Below are 19502 nucleotides of genomic sequence, written 5' to 3'. Positions count from 1 at the left end.
GGCTCACCAAGAAGTAAAGCGATTTGATGAACAAAATGATGAAAAGAAAAAGGGGGGAATGTGAAAAATAACAGTAACACGTTTGTTCATCAAGAATGGAAACTTGAATGCAGGAGGAACTATGTAAAGGCTAAACCATAAAATATGAAGGTAGACAAATACTGTGAAATAATAAAATGATTATATGACATAAAGCTCTGCAGACTTAGCAGGAACTGACAACCACAAGGAAGAGGCCTATCACCCCACTTGCAAAATCAACACGGAAGCCTTTGCCTATCAGCACAACACGGAAGCCTTTGTCTATCAGCACAACACAGAAAGCCTTTGCCTATCAACACAACATGGAAGCCCTTGCCTATCAGCACAACACAGAAGTCTTTTCCTAAGAGATGCGTGCACGGAAGTTATCAAGAAAACCTTAAAAGGGGACTGCTGGAGAGGAAAAGGTGTGAGCCGTTGGTGGAGCGCAGACCCCCCGGCTGCACCCAGCGCTGTTTGCTTGCTATCGCTTGCTGTAATTAATAAAATTGTGAATTGATCCTCAAAGGCTGAATCAATTATTCGCCTCTAACATATAACAGTTCCTAAGGTGGTGACTATCATCTCTTGCAACTATTTGTCTCTTTTATACTTTCCTATCATTTTTCCTTTTTCTTCTTTTCTCCCTTTTCCTTCTTTGCAACACATGCAGCTGCAGTGGGTTATAGCAGGTGGTTTTGGTTTGATTTTGGGTTTGACTTCAGGAAACATTAGGGCTCACAGGGCTGTTTCGGGCTCAGTTAAGCAGATCGTTAGTGTTGCCAAGCACTGCCACTGATGGGCTGTTCTGGTCACTTGTGCGGCTGCAGCTTTTCCTGTCCGTGCTCTGTCTCATGTGGGTTGTTTGATTGTTTGAATCCAGTGTGATAGTTTGAATCTAGTGTTTTAAGGGCATGCATCTTATTTAGTAAAAGATATAGTGTACACCTCTACCTCTGAGTGATTCTGAATTACTCTGATGCCATGCCAGGAAATAGAACTCACTTTCTTTTAAAGTGGGCCGCGATAACACAATATGAGACAGAGGTTGTACTGGCCTTTCAAACTCCTTTGTCTCCACTCACAAGCTAATTCAGTTATCCCTAACTACATGTAATTCAAACTGTGTGATCTCACTATGTAATCAGTGTATTTGGTTTTACACTGTGCTATGTTTGAATGCAAAACTAATCCTGATTATTTATCTAGCTTGTGTCATATGTATTTTCATATCTAGTCTTGAGAAAAATCTGCCTAAGCCATAAATATATGAAGTTTATAAGTGTTAAAATATTTATAATCACCTTTGGTTTTAATATGCTGTTCATTTTTTTTTCAGATACAAGTATCGACTCATGAAGACGATGATTTCTTGCCACTCAGAGCAGAAATGCAAGTTTCCAGGGGCAGTCCTCGAAGCGGCTGCGGGAGATTTAAATGGTCTCCAGGGAGCGCTGTGACCTGGAGTGCTGTGAACAGGGGTGGGCTCGTTGGAGGGGCAGGCTCAAACAGTTTGCAAGATCAGTTTGCGAAGGCAGGGTGCGCAGGGAGAGCGCAGTTCCGGTGCTCAAGAGGTAAGCTTGGTCGATGAGAGAGAGCCCAACCATGGTGTCCACCCGGCAAGAGGCTGCATCCTCCGCACCTGCCAGAAGGGATGTGTCAGTCCAGACTGAGCTCCCAGGAAAGCACGCAGCCATCCAGGTCTCGGGCTGCACGGAGTGCCACCAGCTTGCACTGGAAACAGAGGGCGGCAAGGGCAATGGCTGCATAAGGTGTGAGCAGGTGGACTACCTCCTCAGCCTGGTGGCAGAGCTGAAAGAGGAAGTAGAGAGGCTGAGAAGCATCAGGGAGAGTGAACTAGAGATAGACTGGTGGGATTACACCCTGAGCTCCAGGGCACAAGAGAAGACTCAGACACAGGTAAGAGCCCAGGATCAAAGGGATCTGGTATCTTCCCCACATCAGGTTGTAGGCAAGGGCACAAAAGGAGGTAGTGAGTGGAAATGTGTCCACCGACAGGGCAGAAAACCAATTCCCTCCTTGCCCACACCACCTCAGGTGTCACTCCACAACAGATTTGAGGCTCTCAATGTGGAGGACGGATCAGAGGAAAACACGGAGGAAGATGCACCCACATCAGAGCAGGGGCAGAGACTGAAACGGCGTACACGCTGTATTGCCACAACTACCACAAGGACCAATAGGAGAGTCATAGTTGTAGGAGACTCTCTACTGAAGGAGACAGAGGGTCCGATATGTCGAGCAGATCTCACTCACAGGGAAGTCTGCTGCCTCCCAGGAGCATGGGTAAAAGATGTGGCCAGGAAACTTCCCAACCTGATGAGATCTACAGACTATTACCCATTACTGCTGCTCCATGGGGGAGGGGATGAAGCCACAGTATGAAGGCCAAAGGGTATTAAAAGAGATTTTAGGGCCTTGGGATGGCCAGTGAGGGAATCTGGGGCCCAGGCGATTTTTTTCTTCCCTCCTTCCAGTAACAGATGGTGACATAGCACAGCTCAGACGGGTCCATTCAATTAATACATGACTCCGTGGCTGTTGTCACTGCAACAACTTTGGGTTTTTCGACAATGGGATGGCCTACAAGGCACCAGGACTACAAGTATCAGATGGGAGCCACCTTTCTCAGAGCAGGAGGAGGGTCTTTGCCCAGGAGCATGCAGGGCTTGTAGATAGGGCTTTAAACTAGACGTGAAGGGGGAGGGGGATAACATCAGGCTAGCCTGTGACAAGCGGTGGGAGGACAGGTGTCAGGGGTGAGGTGTCAGGGTGGATACTTCTCTGAAACACCTTATAGGTGATAAAAGGTCCACTGAGAAGGTAATGCAACCAGCAGCCCAGCTGAAGTGCCTTTACACTAATGCAAGAAGCTTGGGTAACAAGGAGGAGGAGCTGGAAGCTACCATGCTACTAGAAAACTATGATCTGGTTGCCATCACAGAAACGTGTTGGGATGAAACCCATGACTGGAGTATGGCTATCGATGGCTACAGGCTGTTCAGAAGGGACAGACCGGGAAGGAGGGGTAGAGGCATTGCCCTCTCTCAGGAAAGGGAAAGAATGTGAAGAGCTGTCATTGAAGAGTAGCCACAAACAGGTTGAAAGCTTGTGGGTCAGAATTAAAGACAGAGGAACCAACGGGAACCTTGTGGTTGGTATATACTACAGGCCACCTGATCAAGGAGAGCCAACCGATGAAGTCTTCTTCCTCCAGCTACAGGAAGCTTCACGCTCACAAGCTCTCATCCTACTCGGGGACTTTAATCACCCCGACATATGCTGGAAAATTAGCACGGCAAGCTGTAGGCAATCCAGGAGACTCCTGGAGTGCATTGAAGATAATTTCTTCGTCCAGCTGATAGAGTCCCCCACCTGAGGGGATGCAATACTGGACCTGATGGTCACTAATACAAGGGAACTCATGAGTGACATTAGGATCAGAGGCAGCCTGGATGTGTGGACCTGGCCTGGCATGATTTGAATGGCTCAAAGCAGGTGTATGGACCCCAACCTCAGTGACAAGACCTGAAGTGGTGGAAAGCATGTCCGGACTTGTCTAAAGGAGGAGGGATGTGCCTGAGCCCGTTATCTGTCTCCCCTATCTGATCAGGTGAGGGGCAGGGACAGAGAGTTTAAAAAGCCCCACGAAGGCCTGAAACTCTCTCCCGCAACACTCTGCACAACTCTTTGTTTGTTTGTTTGTCTTTTCTCTCTCTGTCTGTTTTCTCTCTCTCTCTCTGCAACTTTCTCTGCAAATCTCTCTCTCTCTGTTTGTCCACTTGTCCCTCTCTGTTTGTCTCATCTCGTGTTTGTGTGCTGTGTGTGGATACCCACCATCTTCTGGGCCTGCTGGACTAAGAAGCACATGCTGCTACATGTGGAGCTCCTAAGGTGGTGACTCTCATCTCTTGCAACTATTTGTCTCTTGTAATTCTTTTATCCTTTCCTATCTTTTCTCCTTTTCTTCTTTTCCCCTTTTCTCTTTGCAACACATGCAGCTGCAGTTGACAGTAGCAGACGGTTTTGGTTTGATTTTGGGTTTGACTCCAGGAAGCATTAGGGCTCTCAGTGTTGTTTGGGGCTCAGTTAAGCAGGTTGTTACAGTGCTGTGAAGTGTTGCCACTGATGGGCTGTTTCGGTCACTTTTGGGGCTGCGACTTTTCCTGTCCATGTTCTGACCCATGAGGGTTGTTTGATCGTTTGAATCCAGTGTAAGCATTTGAATCCAGTGTTTTAAGGGCATGCATCAAATTTAGTAAAATATATAGTGTACACCTATACCTCTGAATGTTTTTTAATTACTCGGGCGCCGTGCTGGGAAAAAGAACTCACTTTCTTCTAAAGTGGGCTGCAACACAGGCGATGTGGAGTTGTCGCACTGGAGTTGTCGCACTTTTAAATTGGGCCATGACACTGGTCTGCAGTGATCATGCACTGGTGGAGTTCAAGGTCCAGAGGGATATGGGACAGTTGAGGAGTGTAGTAAGGACCATAATTTCAGGAAAGCAGATTTACAGCTCTTCAAGGAGTTACTTGGTAGGACCCCCTGGGACATGGTCCTCCAAGACAAGGGAGCAGAACAGAGCTGGCAAATATTTAAGGATGCTTTCCATAAAGTGCAAGAGCGCTCAGTCCTCAGATGTAGAAAATCAAACAGGAAAGGGAAGAGACCAACATGGCTGTGTCGAGACCTGCTGGTCAAACTCGAGCGCAAGAGGGAACTGCACAGGCATTGCAAGCAGGGACAGGGAACCTGGGAAGTGTATAGGGATGCTGCCCGGTTGTGTAGAGATGAGGTCAGGAAGGGCAAGGCGCAGCTGGAGCTGAACTTGGCAAGGGAAGTAAAGACTAACAAGAAGGGCTTCTACAGGTACGTCAATCAAAAGAGGAAGGTTAAAGAAAGTGTGCCCCAAATGATGAACAAAAAACAGTGACCTTGTATCAACAGACAAGGAGAAGGCTGAGGTACTCAACAATTTTTACCTCAGTCTTCGCTGATAACTGCTCTCCGAACCCCTCCTGTGTCATGGGACAGCAAGATGGTGACAGTAGAGGAGGATCAGGTTTGTGACCACCTGAGGAACCTGATCATTTATAAGTCTATGGGACCTGATGAGATGCATCCCAGAGTCCTGAGGGAACTGGCCGATGTGGTTGCCAAGCCCCTCTCCATGATATCTGAAAAGTCATGGCAATCAGGAGAAATCCCTGGTGACTGGAAGAAAGGTAACGTTGTGCCCATTTTTAAAAAGGGTAAAAAAGATGACCCTGAGAACTACCGACCTGTCAGCCTCACCTCTGTGTCTGGGAAGATCATGGAACAGATCCTCCTAGAAGTTATACTAAAGCACATGGAGGGCAGGGAGGTGATTAATGGCAGCCAGCATGGCTTCATCAGAGGCAAATCCTGTATGACCAACTTGATGGCTTTCTATAATGGGGTAACCACAGTAGTGGACATGGGTAAACTGACAGATGTGATCTATCTAGATTTCTGTAAAGCCTTTGCCATAGTCCCGCGCAACATCCTTCTCTCTAAATTGGAGAGATATGGATTCGATGGGTGGACCATTCGGTGGATAAGAAACTGGTTGGATGGTCATATTCAGAGAGTAGTGGTCAATGGCTCGAAGTCTCAATGGAGATCCATAACAAGTGGTGTCCCTCAGGAGTTCTGTTTAGTATCTTCATCAATGATATTGACAGCGAGACTGAGTGCACCCTCAGCAAGTTTGCAGATGACACCAAGCTGAGTGGTGTAGTTGCCACACTGAAAGGACAGGATGTCATCCAGAGGGACCTGGACAGGCTAGAGAAGTGGGCCTGTGAGAACCTCATGACGTTCAACAAGGCCAAGTGCAAGGGCTTACACCTGGGTCAGGGCAATCCCTGATTTCAGTACATGATGGAGGATGACGTGATTGAGAGCTGCCCAGCAGAAAAGGACTTGGGAGTGCTGGTTGATGAGAAGCTCGACATTAGCTGGCAACGTGTGCTTGTCGCCAGAAGGCAAACCGTATCCTGAGCTGCATCAAAAGAAGCGTGGCTAGCAGGTTGAGGGCATGTGATTCTGCCCCTCTACTCATCTCTTGTGAGACCCCACCTGTAGTACTGTGTCCAGTTCTGGAATCCCCAACATAAGAAGGATATAGAACTGTTGGAACGGGTCCAGAGGAGGGCTACAAAGATGATTGGAGGGCTGGAGCACCTCCCGTATGAGGACAGGCTGAGAGAGTTGGACTTGTTCAGCCTGGAGAAGAGAAGGCTCCGAGAAGATCTTATAGTGACCTTCCAGTACCTGAAGGGGGCCTACAAGAAAGCTAGAGAGGGACTATTCATAAAGGCTTGTGGTGATAGGACAAGGGGGAACGGATACAAACTGGAGAGGGGCAGATTTAGGCTTGATATAAGGAAGAATTTCTTCACCGTGAGAGTGGTGAGGCACTGGAACGGGTTACCCATGGAAGCTGTGGATGCCCCATCCCTGGAGGTGTTCAAGGCCTGGTTGGATGGGGTCTTGGACAGCCTGATCTAATGGGATCTAATAGGTTAACTTGAGTAGGTTATATGTAACTTTAGCTGGATATACTGTGAATGCTCTATGTAAGCAGCAAGGCAAAGCTGTGGACTTATTTTTTGTGCCCTTTGGGGTGCTGATGTCACAGCATCCAACGTGAGAAGTCAAGAAATTGGTATCTTCAAAACTCAGATTTTAAGAAAAATAATATCTTATAAAATATATTTGAATTAGAATGGATTTCACAATTACTGTTAAGATTTTTTTTTAATTTGATTTTTATGGTGTAGAATAATGATTAGTGAGACTTGATATAAATTCAGTTGATGTGATATCAGTTTGACTAGGTAAGTACATTCTTGAAGGAAATGTTTTGTCAGTTATTTGTTGTATCCTAATTTTCTATCAGAGGGTGAAAGTAAGTGGCAGCTTAAGGATATTTGAAAATTTACATTTTCTGTTGAATTTATGTCTTATAAAAATGAAGAAATGTTATATTGCTTTCCCATATCTAGAGCCAAAATTTCAGATTTCTTATGAAACATAGAATCATAGAATCATTAAGATTGGAAAAGACCTCTAGGATCAAGTCAAACCATCAGCCCAACACAACCATGACTACTGAACCATGTCCCGAAGCATCACATCTACATGGGTTTTTTTAACACCTCCAAGGATGGCGACTCCATCACTTCCCTGGGCAGCCTGCTCCAATGCTTCATCATTCTTTCAGGAAAAAAATTTTTCATAATATCCAGTCTAAACTTCCTCTGGTGCAGCTTGAGGCCATTTCCTCTCATCCTGTGACTTGTTACTTGGCAGAAGAGGCCAGCACCCACCTTGCTACAACCTCCTTTCAGGTAGTTGTAGAGAGCAATAAGGTCTCCCCTCAGCCTTCTCTAGGCTAAACAATCCCTGTTCCCTAAACCACTCATCTTAGGTCTTGTTCTTCAGTCCCTTTACGAACTTCATTGCCCTCCTCTGCACACGCTCCAGGACCTCAATGTCTTTCTTGCACTGAGGGGCCAAAAACTGAACACAGTTTTTGACAGGCGGCTTCACTAGTGTCAAGAACATGGGGACAATCACTTCCCTGGTCCTGCTGGCCACACCATTTATAATACAAGCCAGGATGCTGTTGGCCTTCTTGTCCACCTGGGCACACTGCTAGCTCATGGTCAGCCAGCTATCAACGAGCATACTCAGTTCCTTTTCTGCCGAGCAGCTTTCCAGATATTCATCCCCAAGCCTGTGGCACCGCACAGGGTTGTTGTGACTGAAGAGCAGGACCAGGCCCTTGGCCTTGTTGAATCTCATATAATTGGCCTTGGCCCATCCAGCCACTCTGTCCAGATTCCTCTGCAGAACCTTCCTACCCTCAAGCAGATCAACACTCCTGCTCAATTTGGTGTCATCTGCAAACTTACTGAGGGTGCATTCGATCCTCTCATCCAGATCATTGATAAAGATATTAAATAAGACTGGCCCCAACACTGAGCCCTGGAGAACACCGCTTGTCACTGCTGCCAACTGGATTTAACTCCATTCACCACAACTCTCTGGGTTTGGCCAGCCAGTTTCTTACCCAGCAAAGAGTACGCCTGTCTAAGCCTTGGGCTGTCAGCTTCTCTAGGAGAATGCTGCGGGAGACAGTATCAAAGGCTTTACTGAAGTCCAGGTAGATAACATCCACAGCCTTTCCCTCATCCACTAGGCAGGTCACCTTGTCATAGAAGGAATTCAGGTTGGTCAAGCAGCACCAGCCTTTCATGAACCTGTGCTTCTTGGGCCTGATCCCCTGGTTTTCCTTCACTTACCTGGTGAGCTCATTCAAGATGAATCACTCCATAATCTTCCCCAGTACTGAGGTCAGATTGATAGGCCTGTAATTCTCCAGATCCTTCTGGCTCTTCTAGTAAATGGGCATCACATTGGCAAGCCTCCAGTCCTCTGTGACCTCCCCTATTAACCAGGACTGCTGATAAATGATGGAGAGTCGCTTGGCAAGCTCCTACACCAGCTCCCTCAATAGTATTGAGTGGATAATGAGTAACAATGTAATGAGTAACATAAAGCTTGATTGACTGGTCAAAATGGAACCCAAATTTAGCAATGCTTATTGCTGAGGCACTAGAAGTTGAAATGAAACAGGCAGAATCAACAGTGAAATAATTTACAAGAGCAGGAAAGACTAAATGAATGCATTCTAGCAGTATAAAATTGGTCCTTACAAATATATGTGAGAGAGGCTAACAGTGCTTTCCCAACATGAAGGTCCATGGACCACACTGGACCATTGAGCAGCTATTGGCCTCACTCAGTGGCCACAGCACATCTATGGAGTCTTGGGACTCTTGATTTTCTTAATTGCACCACCAAAATTCACTATTTCCATGCTGGTTTCATTTGCTAATTAAAGAGTAAGTTGTGTAGTTTTCTCTTTGTATTGTCTAATTTAAACTAATGTGTCACTAGAGAGCATACATTTGTAGCTTGGGCATAGTTACTGGTGCATCAAACAGCCAAGTCTGCATCAGGCAGTCTGTATCTTGGGGCTGTATCTTTTCAAACTCCTTCAGTAAATCTACTCTAAACACCATTAGTTCTTTATTAGTTGTCTTTTATATTTGTGTGTCTCTAGATAAATTGCCTGTCTGCATTTTGCTCATTTTTTCCAGGGCTTTGCATCCACTACAGAGTGCATTGATTTTATTATTAAACTCCATCACTGCCAGAGAGAGTCGAGATTTAGAAATAGCGTGCATTTACTGCAGGTAAAAATAATCAATGAATGCCATTTAAGAACCACTTTTAATAAGATCAGAAATATAATCAGAGACTCAGGATTTCATTTTAAAACTAAACATAACAAGATTCTGATAAGTTACAGTTTAACCACAACACTGGGACCCAATTGTTGCAGCAACATGCTGCTAGTGAGCCAGTAGAATAAAAATCATGGCCAAAGCTGATTTGTATAGCCAGAAAGGGCTACTAGAAACAGACAACATTATCCCAAATATAAGAATGACAAAGGCAATTAGGGATCGCACAGGTGTCATCCACATCACACATGGCAATTTCAGATATACTTATGATATGTATTGATTAGACACTGTTTTACGAATAGCCATGTGCAGACATGTTAGAATGTTATCAGTGCTTATTAGGCTTTTTTTATAAGAGCTGGGATGAAGTGCCTGCTAACCTTTATGTAGCATACATGACCAGAATATTACAGTGAATGAAAGTCGATTCATTTGCAAAATGAAAAGAAACACACACGCACTTATTTATATCCTTCTATATATATCTGTCTATCTCTGTTCATTATGTTGAGACAACAGCATACTTTTTCCTGGTGGATATAGAATGCTTGCTGGTTTTGCTTCAGTACAGCTTTTCACTTGGCTTCAGCTTGCTGTTTCCTTCGTACTGAGTTCACAAAAGAAAACTCTTCAGTCATCTTACTGAACACAAAAATAGATGTAAGCTGAAGAACATCATAAGCAAGACCAACAAAAAGGGGCTTTCTTTCTTTCTTTCTTTCTGTTCTACAAAAATATTAAATGTGTTGTCTTTTTTTTCCTTAGTGTGAAAATTTTTCTGAGTATGTGTGTGTAAGTCTAGGCTTCTGGGTAGTACGGGTGTCACATAGGACACTCAATTAGGATTACGGGAAGCAGAAAAGGCCATTTAATACCTTTCTACAAATTCAGTAATATAGAATCAGTATATTTCCCCCCTCACACATTATCACTTCTTTGATAGTGACCACAGTTTGTACCTGTTTAGATTTGGTTTGATTTGACTTTAGTGTACTGGGAGGTCTGCTGTCCACAGATGGTAGGTAAAATATTAGTAAGAAAACAATCACACAAATAATTGTAAAATTTGGGTTTTTTTCTTTAAATATTTTTAAATATTCACAAAATTAAGAAATATCAAATTGCCTGTCCAAAGCACAGTGTTTGGAGCAGCATAATCTAGAGCATCTCTCACCATTTTTTTTTATAGAATATAAATGCTTTGTGATTTGAGACAACAGAAGTGAAAACCCAGAGCAGTGGATCCTGTGGCTTCTTTGATACCTTAGGATGAAGTCTCCTGGAATATTATGGTTTGAATGATTTTATATTAGTAGGTGGTTAAAGTAGGTAGCTAACTTCCTTTGGATCTAGCGTTAAAAGTATGGGCATTTATTAATATCTGAAACATAGAATAATACAGTCATAGAATGATTTGGGTTGGAAGTGACCGTAAAGGTCATCTAATCTGACCCCCCATGCAGTGAGCAAGGACATCTTCTGCTAGATAAGGTTGCTCAGAGCCCTGTCCAACCTAACCTTGAATGTTTCCGGGGGTGGGGTATCCAATACCTCTCTGAGAAACCTGTTTCAGTGTTTCGTCACCCTCATCTTATATGTAAGCCTATGGGACCTGATGAGATGCATCCCAGAGTCCCGAGGGAATTGGCTGATGTAGTTGCCAAGCTACTCTCCATCATATATGAAAAGTCATGGCAGTCAGGGGAAGTCCCCAGTGACTGGAAAAAGGGAAACATCAAACCCTAAAAAGGGTAGAAAGGAGGATCCTGGGAACTACCAGCCTGTCAGCCTCACTTCTGTGCCTGGGAAGATCATGGAACAGATCAATCACAGAATCATAGAATCATAGGATGGTTTGGGTTGGAAGGGACCTTAAAGATCATCCAGTTCCAACCCCCCTGCCATAAGCAGGGACACCTCCCACTAGAACAGGCTGCTCAAGGCCCCATCCAACCAGGCCTTCGACACTTCCAGGGAGGGGGCATCCACAACCTCCCTGAGCAACCTGTTCCAGTGCCTCACCACCCTCATCGTGAAGAATTTCTTCCTAATGTCTAGTCTAAAGCTTTCCCCCTCCAATTTAAACCCATTCTCCCTTTTCCTATGACTACCTGTGCTTGTAAAAGTCCCTCCCCAGCTTTGTTGTAGACTCCCTTCAGATATTGGAAGGTTACTATAAGGTCTCCCTGAAGCCTTCTCTGTTCCAGGCTGAACAACTATTGTTGATGAAGATATTAAACAGCACTGGTCCCAGTATGGACCCCTGAGGGACACCACTTGTCACGGATCTCCATCTGGACTTTGAGCCATTGACCACCACTCTCTGAATGTGACCGTTCAACCAATTCCTTATCCACTGAACAGTCCACACATCAAATCCATATCTCTCCAATTTAGAGAGAAGGATGCTCCTAGAAGTTATGCTAAAGTACACGGAGGACAGGGGGGTGATTAGAGACAGCCAACATGGCTTTACCAAAGGCAAGTTCTGCCTGACCAACCTAATGGCTTTCTGTGATGGGGTAACCACATCAGTGGACACAGGAAAAGCAATGAATGTCACCCATCTGCATTTCTGTAAAGCCTTTGTCACAGTGCCCCACTACATCCTTCTCTCTAAATTGGATAAATATGAATTTGATGTGTGGACTGTTCAGTGCATAAGGAATTGTTTGGATGGTCACATCCAGAGGGTAGTGGTCAACAGCTCAATGTCCAAATGGAGATCAGTGATGAGTGGTGTCTCTCGGAGGTCTGTACTGGGACCAGTGATGTTTAATATTTTCATCAATGGCATAGCGAGATGTATCAGATAATAATAAATAATGGTCCATTGTGGGACATGATATAGACAATATATATATATTGTTAAAGTATTGTACACTCGAATTTTATGTTAGATAAGTTTAGAGTAAAGAAGTGAATTAGCTTAAGCAATAACTCTTAGCCAGCTTGTGGTGAGAAGGTATGTGACTGTACTTAACTAAGCAGGTAACAGGATAAAAAAAGGAAGAGAAGCAGTTGGAACTGGCTGATGTTTATAAGACCTTGAAGCAGAGCCCAAGGAGCATGCATAGCCAGGAAAGGTGAAAAGTTATAAATAGTGTTGTAGTTTTTATGGAGATAGGGCATGGTGTCATAATCGCTATTAGCATGGGACAAACAGCAAGTTGGCACTCAGCTGCTCATGCGTTGGCCACACGAGGGGCAGGTGATGTTGCTAACCCTTTGCCAGTCCCCAAGAGGAAGATAAAAGGAGCTGGGCTGGGTGGGTAGGAGTTGAGAAGGGCTACGTGCACTCCCTTTAACAGGGGACATCCTGAAGGTACAGTACCTATCGACCCTGACCGTCTGAGAACCATGCTCCATTCTCCTTCTCCTGCTTGGTGGGGTGACACCATTCCATGGGTTGGTAAGCTGATAATTTTTTATGTAGCCAGATGTAATACGTTATTTGAACAATAAAATATATTTGATTTAACCTTGATTTAGTGGTCGTGTCATTGCACACTGGGATCTACAGATGAAACCAATACGCAAGATCAAGTGCACCCTCAGGAAGTTTGCAGATGACACCAAGATGAGTGGTGTAGTTGACATGCCAGAAGGACGGGATGTCATCCAGAGGGACTTGGACAAACTGGAGAAGTGGGCCTGTGTGGCCTGTGTGAACCTCATGAGGTTCAACAAGGCCAAGTGCAAGGTCGTACACCTGGGTCAAGACAATCCTCGATTTCAGTACAGGCTGGGGGATGACATGATTGAGAGCAGCCCTGCAGAAAAGGACTTGGGGGTGCTGATGGATGAGAAGCTCAGCATGAGCCAGCGACGTGTGTCTGCAGCCAAGAAGGCCAACCATATCCTCGACTGTATCAAAAGAAGCATGGCCAGCAGGTCGAAGGAGGTGGTTCTGTCACTCTACTCTCTTGTGAGACTTCACCTGGAGTACTGTGTCCAGTTCTGGAGTCCTCAGTATAGGAAAGACATGGACCTGTTGGAATGGGTCCAGAGGAGGGCCACAAAAATGATGTGAGGGCTAGAGTATCTCTCCTACGAGGACAGCAATTTCTACCCCTTCTCAAATACGTTATCCCAGTGCTGCTACCAGCACTGCCGATTGGATCAGCTTTGGCCAGTGGTGGGTCCATCTTGGAGCTGGCTAGAACTGGCTCTGTCCTACATGAGGGAAGCTTCTGGCATCTTCTCACAGAAGCCATCCCTGTAGTTCCTCCCCCTCAAAACCTTGCCATGCAAACCCAATACATGAGCAGATACTCTCTTCTTTTACATAACCTTACAGATACTACTCCCAGCTCAATAGCAACACAGACAGCATATTCACCAGAGTACGTTTTGATTTTTTCTTCAGAGAAAAATTGGTGTTTTGAAAGGTTACTGTGAAACACTGCATATGTTTCAATATGCAAAAGAGAAGCAAAGAGACAGCAACTGCCTGCTGTTTCTCCAAGCTGCTCACCGCATGGAATAGTGGTGAGCACTAAGATTTTACTCAGGGTGGCAATACATCCTAGGTACTTGGATAACTGGTGCTAGAGCCTGGTCTCCATTACCTGGGACCTAAAAGCTGCAGGAAAATATTGGAATAGGCCATGCTGCACAGGTTTCTGCTGGATACAGAATATCAGCAAACTGATGTTTGTTACTGCTCATTTTTAGTTCAGCTTGCTGCAGCCTAAAGCCACGGGCCAGAGGTAGCGCTCTAAGAAAACACCTGAGAAGTGACCTGGTGAACTGTCCAGGGATAAGAAAGTCTAAGGGCTTGGGATGACATGATAAAGAAGTTTGTCTACAACCCAGCCCCAGACAAAGAGACAGCTCCCATACAGAGATACCAATGAGTTTCAGATGACAGGTCAAGTGGTGAACTTCAGAGACTGAAGCCGCTTGCAGCTGCCTACTCTACTTAACTATTGAAGTTGCCATGGTGTTGAATGCTGAAAAAGTAATTAGCACTTTGTAGCACCTGCCCTTCAGACTGCCAGATTTTGGATGTCTGGATAGTCACTCGAGAGAAGCACTTCTGTGAATAAAAATCAGGTTCCCATAGAAAACTGCGTAAATATGGCCACATAAATGCACATGCAGGCTAGAATTAAGGATTTGTGCTTTTTGCATTATTCAAGAAACACTTTCCTTATCATCAGCCAAGAAAGAAAGGTTCAAAGCCTAGGTAAAGCTTGCTGAGATAACAAAGGGAAAAGAGAAGCAGTCCCCACAAAGTGATTGTCTTACTAAAGCTGCACTAAAACTGTCAGTACAATCAGGCATCTAGAGACACATCAGATATTAGTGTTTTATTACACAAGGTATTTATACAGAGATATACAGAGGTGTCTTTCTGTCAAAATGGCAGCCATATTTACCATCAACAGTCATCAGCCGCAAGATCACTTTCTGCCAAACTGAGGTAATGGTGGTGGTACTTTAATGTCTTGACCTCTTTCCAGTTTCTTCTCACAGTCAATTAGATAGTTGACCCCATCAATGACAATCTGGACTAGTTCTACCTACAACAACAAGAAGCAAAACAGTAATAATAAAAGATTTAGGTAACATTGTTAATAGAGGAAGGAAAAAAATTGGCTTGTATGGCAAAGACAGCAAGTAAAGCCAGACACAAGGATGGCCATAGAGGCCTTGGCACAGAGGTCACATATGCTGTGGCACAGGGAATATGAATCATGCACTGGTCCAGTGGAAGCCCATGGTAATTCCCTTCTCCCTACCCCTTCTGCTGTTCGTGCTGAGTTTGGCCTTCTGACAATAGAAATTTTCAAATAGGCCCCTAAAGGTATTTCCACCAAATTCTGCTCCTACACATATCCCTATGTAAACAAACAAGCAAACAGAAGTACTTAAATAAAATCTTTAGGCATGACTTTAGAGACTTCTTTCAAATGTTACCACTCTGAGGGTACGAGATCACCCCTGGACATTTGCTGAGAACTGCAGCCTGGTACAGCCATGGGTTCCCATCTGCTGTCTTCTCAGCATTCATATATTAGGACAAAGAAACTGAAAAGGCAGTGCCATGGATGTTGAGAGCCACCGGGCAGTTCTCTCTGAAGCAACAAATGCCAGTGTAAGTAAAGAGACTCTGTGTTGTGGGATTTTGCCAACAGCATCTTGTGAGGTTTGGATTAATTCCTTTATCCAAATGCCTTTGGGCTTAAAAGCTATTGAACATTGGTCTGACATTTGGTAAATAACTACAGAGACTATCTTTCTGCTGTAGAAAGGAGGGGAGTTGTATTTTCTTGATGGCTAGGAATGAGAGATATGAGCAGTACTGAAATGATTTGAAGAATCATGCAGAGCCCTGCCTTACTGTTTAGCATGCCTGAAGAATCTGTACATATGTGCTTACTTCTTGATGTTTTAGACTCTTGCTTTCTTATGTTCTGTGAAACACAACAGTTTTATCCAATATACAGTCAGTACTGTAGAAGAAAGAATGCATTGCATCCAAATGGACATCAGTGAATTCCAGAGGATAATCCATTCTTATGCATGTAAGATATAGATATAGAATATGTAAACATTTACTACAAAAAGACAAGGAAGTAAAAGACATAAGGATCAGTAATCTGTTCAGTTTATGGTTAAAAAACCAAAATAGTTCTGTTTAGAGGAGCCCTCAGAATGCTACATATACAAAAGAATTCAAGCAAAAGCAGGCCTTCCTTGTTCCTTTCTATCTCTAGGCTTAAATCAAAATTATAACAATAAGAAAAACGTCATCCTGACACTCTGGCAATTAATATTAGCTATCTGAAGATCATAGGAAAAAAAATTAACAAAGCTACCATCAGTCATGCATAAGTACAAATAAAGACTCTGACACTTCTTCAGCAGACAAAACTTCTCTTTTAGGGGTTTGAGAATTATAAATATTATCAGGCAGAACAAAAAACAAAGTGACTTTTTGAACTTTCTAAAGAACCTGACACTGCGACACATTCACCTGCACAGCCCTGCCTGTATCACATACCAGACTACATGGAATGTCTTTATATTCCTTTTCCAGTTTACTGCAGGCTTTGTCTGGACTCTACATATGCATCTGCCTAAACTACCTCAGTTTCTTACTCTTGTATCTTTTTTTGCCTTTCCTAAACTTTGTATCATCTATAATTTCTTTGTTTTCAGCATATGCACTCTTGATGTACACTGGCATGATCGGATTCAGACACAGAGCAGCATCAAAATTTGCAATTCTATATCACATAGAATAGTGACATCTTCGTAATCTTTTTCAAAATTACTTAGGAATACAAGATATCTTGTCCTCAGCATAATTCCTCCACAGGCAGTGACATGCTAGGACTCCAGACCCCATGGCATTGTTATCTTCACAGTAGCCAGCAAGATGTTACTGATTTTTCTTAATCTCCATGAATGGTTCATTAGCAGTCTTTAATGGCTGGTTTGTCAAAACTTAATGCAAAGAATAAATCCCACTGTGTCTTTATTGTGACAGTGATTTATTTTCAAGAGATTTGTTTTTAGTATAAAGCATTCAGTAGCTTAGCAGTTTATTTTACTGTCTTTTACAGACTAGCGAGCAAAAAAGGGAATCCAACTGGATGAATGTGAACCAGTTTTAATCTAGTCGCAGTCTAAGTGCATTAGCCCAGGGTTCTATTTGTGTTGTGAACTCCTGGCAAGAATCAGTCTGAACTCAGGTGCTGTGATGTAGTAATAGGACCAAAACTGCATACATACCTGAGCTGCTAAAGCCTCTCATCTCTATGCTGGTCTGTATAAATATACCTTGACAGTACACTCTATTTTGCCGTGAAGTTTTAACTTGCAGCAGTCTCCACAGTAATTAAAATTTTGCTGCTGTGCAGGCAGGCAGCCTTTCAAATCCTGACCCATACAAGCAGGTTGGCATCTGAGACCAAACCCTGTTTTGTGCTGTTAGTAGAGTCCAGTGGAGTAAGAGTCCTCAAGAGACATCTATCCCACTAGGGCCTGCCCAATTGACCATAATGGAGAGGTTAGAGTACTCAAATAGGAAGTGAAAGACATGTTTGACAGAAGATTTGAACCTATATTTCCTATCTACTAGAAAAGTACTCGAATCACTGGGCTTACAGGGTCTTGCAAGGTTAATTTTTACCATCTCAGTTGTTCCTGACGTGTCCAAGGATGAATACAGCCCTGACCTCAGTGAGGAAAGGGAAGCTGTATAACTCTGCTACAGGATTTAGTAAATGATTTGGAGTAACGATTTGGCTCAGGTGGAGCTAATGGAAGTGGGCTACAACTATTTCATACTGTTGGTTTTTCCCTGTTCACCTGTAGATTTGCTCTTTGGAGCTGTACTGCTGTATAAAATACTTAAATATTAAACTGAAAAGAGGTCTGGGACCAGTCTTACAGGAAAGCAACTTCGACAACTGTCACCCAACACTAAGGGGACACCATCAGACAATAGGGCCATTTCCACTCTCTTTCTGGCTCAGCGAATATGCATTCAAACTGAAATAGCTTCAAAAGAAGTATCTGAGACTAACCCATTTCATCTTAGCCTATAGTCCAACAGGGAGGGCTCAGATGTAACAAATCAAATCTCTGAAGGCAGAAGGCTGATTTAAACCCAGCTCTCTTGCATCCTGTGCTCAATGTGATGGTGGACATGGCAAGATGGCATCAAGTCATCCTCCTCCATTTTTTTGATGTGAAAGGATTGGGTCAAACTGTAGATGTGGTGGGTTGACCTTGGCTACCTACCAGGTGCCCACCAAGCTGCTCTATCACTCCCCCTCCTTAGCAGGACAAAGGGGAGGAAATTAGATGAAAAACTCGTACGTGGAGATAAAGGCAGTTTAATAAAGAAAAGCAAAGGCCACATGCAGAAGTAAAGGTAAAAAAAAGTTTTCTCTACTTCCCATCAGCAGGCAATGTCCAGTCACTTCCTGGGAAGCAGGTCCTCAGTATACGTAGCAATTACTTTGAAGACAAACGCCTTAATAGCAAATTCCCTCTGTCCTCCTCCGTTCTCTTAGCTTTTATTGCAGAGAATGATGTCATATGGTATGGAATATCCCTTTGGTCAATTTGAGTCAGCTATCATGGTTCTGTCCCCTCCTTACCTCTTGCCCACCCCGAGCCTATTGGCCTTTGGGGTGGGGAGGGTGGGGGTGTGTGTGCGGTGGAGAGACAGTTTTGATGCTGTGGGAGCACTGCTCAACAGTAGCCAAACCACTGGTGTGTTAGCTATTCTTAGATACCTAACTCATGTCCAGCAGTGCAGAGAGAACTTGAACACCTAGGTCATCACTGTGTACTCTAGCAGGCATTCAGGTATAACAGTTGATGCTGACAAACATTGTCCCAAGGGAATTCTGTTACTATAGCCATATGTTTCCAGTACCTGCACACCTTCAACAAAAAACCTCAGCACATGGTGTAAACAAGTCACATTTATGGAACTTGATCAGTTGGTTCTTTTTTCATTGTCATATTTGGCAAACACTGCATGCACAGTAGTAATTTTTCATCGTGTAAGCCTTTCCATTGGATGGAATTCGCCACGAGAAAAAACTGCTATAGCTCTAAAATGTGACTCTAAGATCGGAGTGAACCCAAATGGAGGGAAACTGACATATCTATCAGTGCAAATTTGAGTTTAAAAGCAAGGAAAAAAACCCAAACAGGTTACCTCTGATCGACCCATGCGGTCCAGGTTGGAGATATCATACACATCTGCTACAGCTGCTGTGTCCACTCCACCAGTGCCGCGCTTCTGCAACCTCAGGTTCTCCAGGATTTTTGAAAACCTAGGATCCTAACAAAAGAAATAGGTTTGTGCATATTGCCTTTTGCCTTGCTTATTGTTATTATCTTATCCTAAATCCAAAACACAGCTGCTAGGAAGAAAATTCATTCTATCCCAGCTGAAACCAGGACACCATGATTTAATAGCATCTCCAGAAAGACAAATAGAGTTTCTTCTGTCTTTGGATTATAGCCTGTCTTGGTGGCTGTCTGCTGAGTAAATTAATTTCCATAACAAATACAATAATTTACAGAATAAAAGTATTCTCAATTAGTCATGCGTTATGCCTAGGACCTAGTTGTTG

At 43.8% G+C, this 19502-nt stretch overlaps 1 protein-coding gene across 1 annotated transcript in view; it reads right to left on the bottom strand.

The window, feature by feature from the left end:
• Positions 1-14798: 14798 nt before the first annotated feature.
• Positions 14799-19502, bottom strand: part of LOC128850268 (creatine kinase S-type, mitochondrial-like) — a 45534-nt gene continuing 40830 nt past the window's right edge. Inside the window, exons 8-9 of the mRNA XM_054053280.1 lie at positions 19082-19207; positions 14799-14918 (exon numbers count right to left, since the gene is read on the bottom strand). Of these exons, the coding sequence (XP_053909255.1) occupies positions 14799-14918; positions 19082-19207 (246 nt within the window). The remainder of the gene's footprint in view (positions 14919-19081; positions 19208-19502) is intronic.

This window comes from Cuculus canorus, chromosome W, assembly GCF_017976375.1.
Source record: "Cuculus canorus isolate bCucCan1 chromosome W, bCucCan1.pri, whole genome shotgun sequence".
Classification (NCBI taxonomy): Eukaryota; Metazoa; Chordata; class Aves; order Cuculiformes; family Cuculidae; genus Cuculus; species Cuculus canorus.
This window is presented reverse-complemented; position numbering and strand designations above follow the sequence as displayed.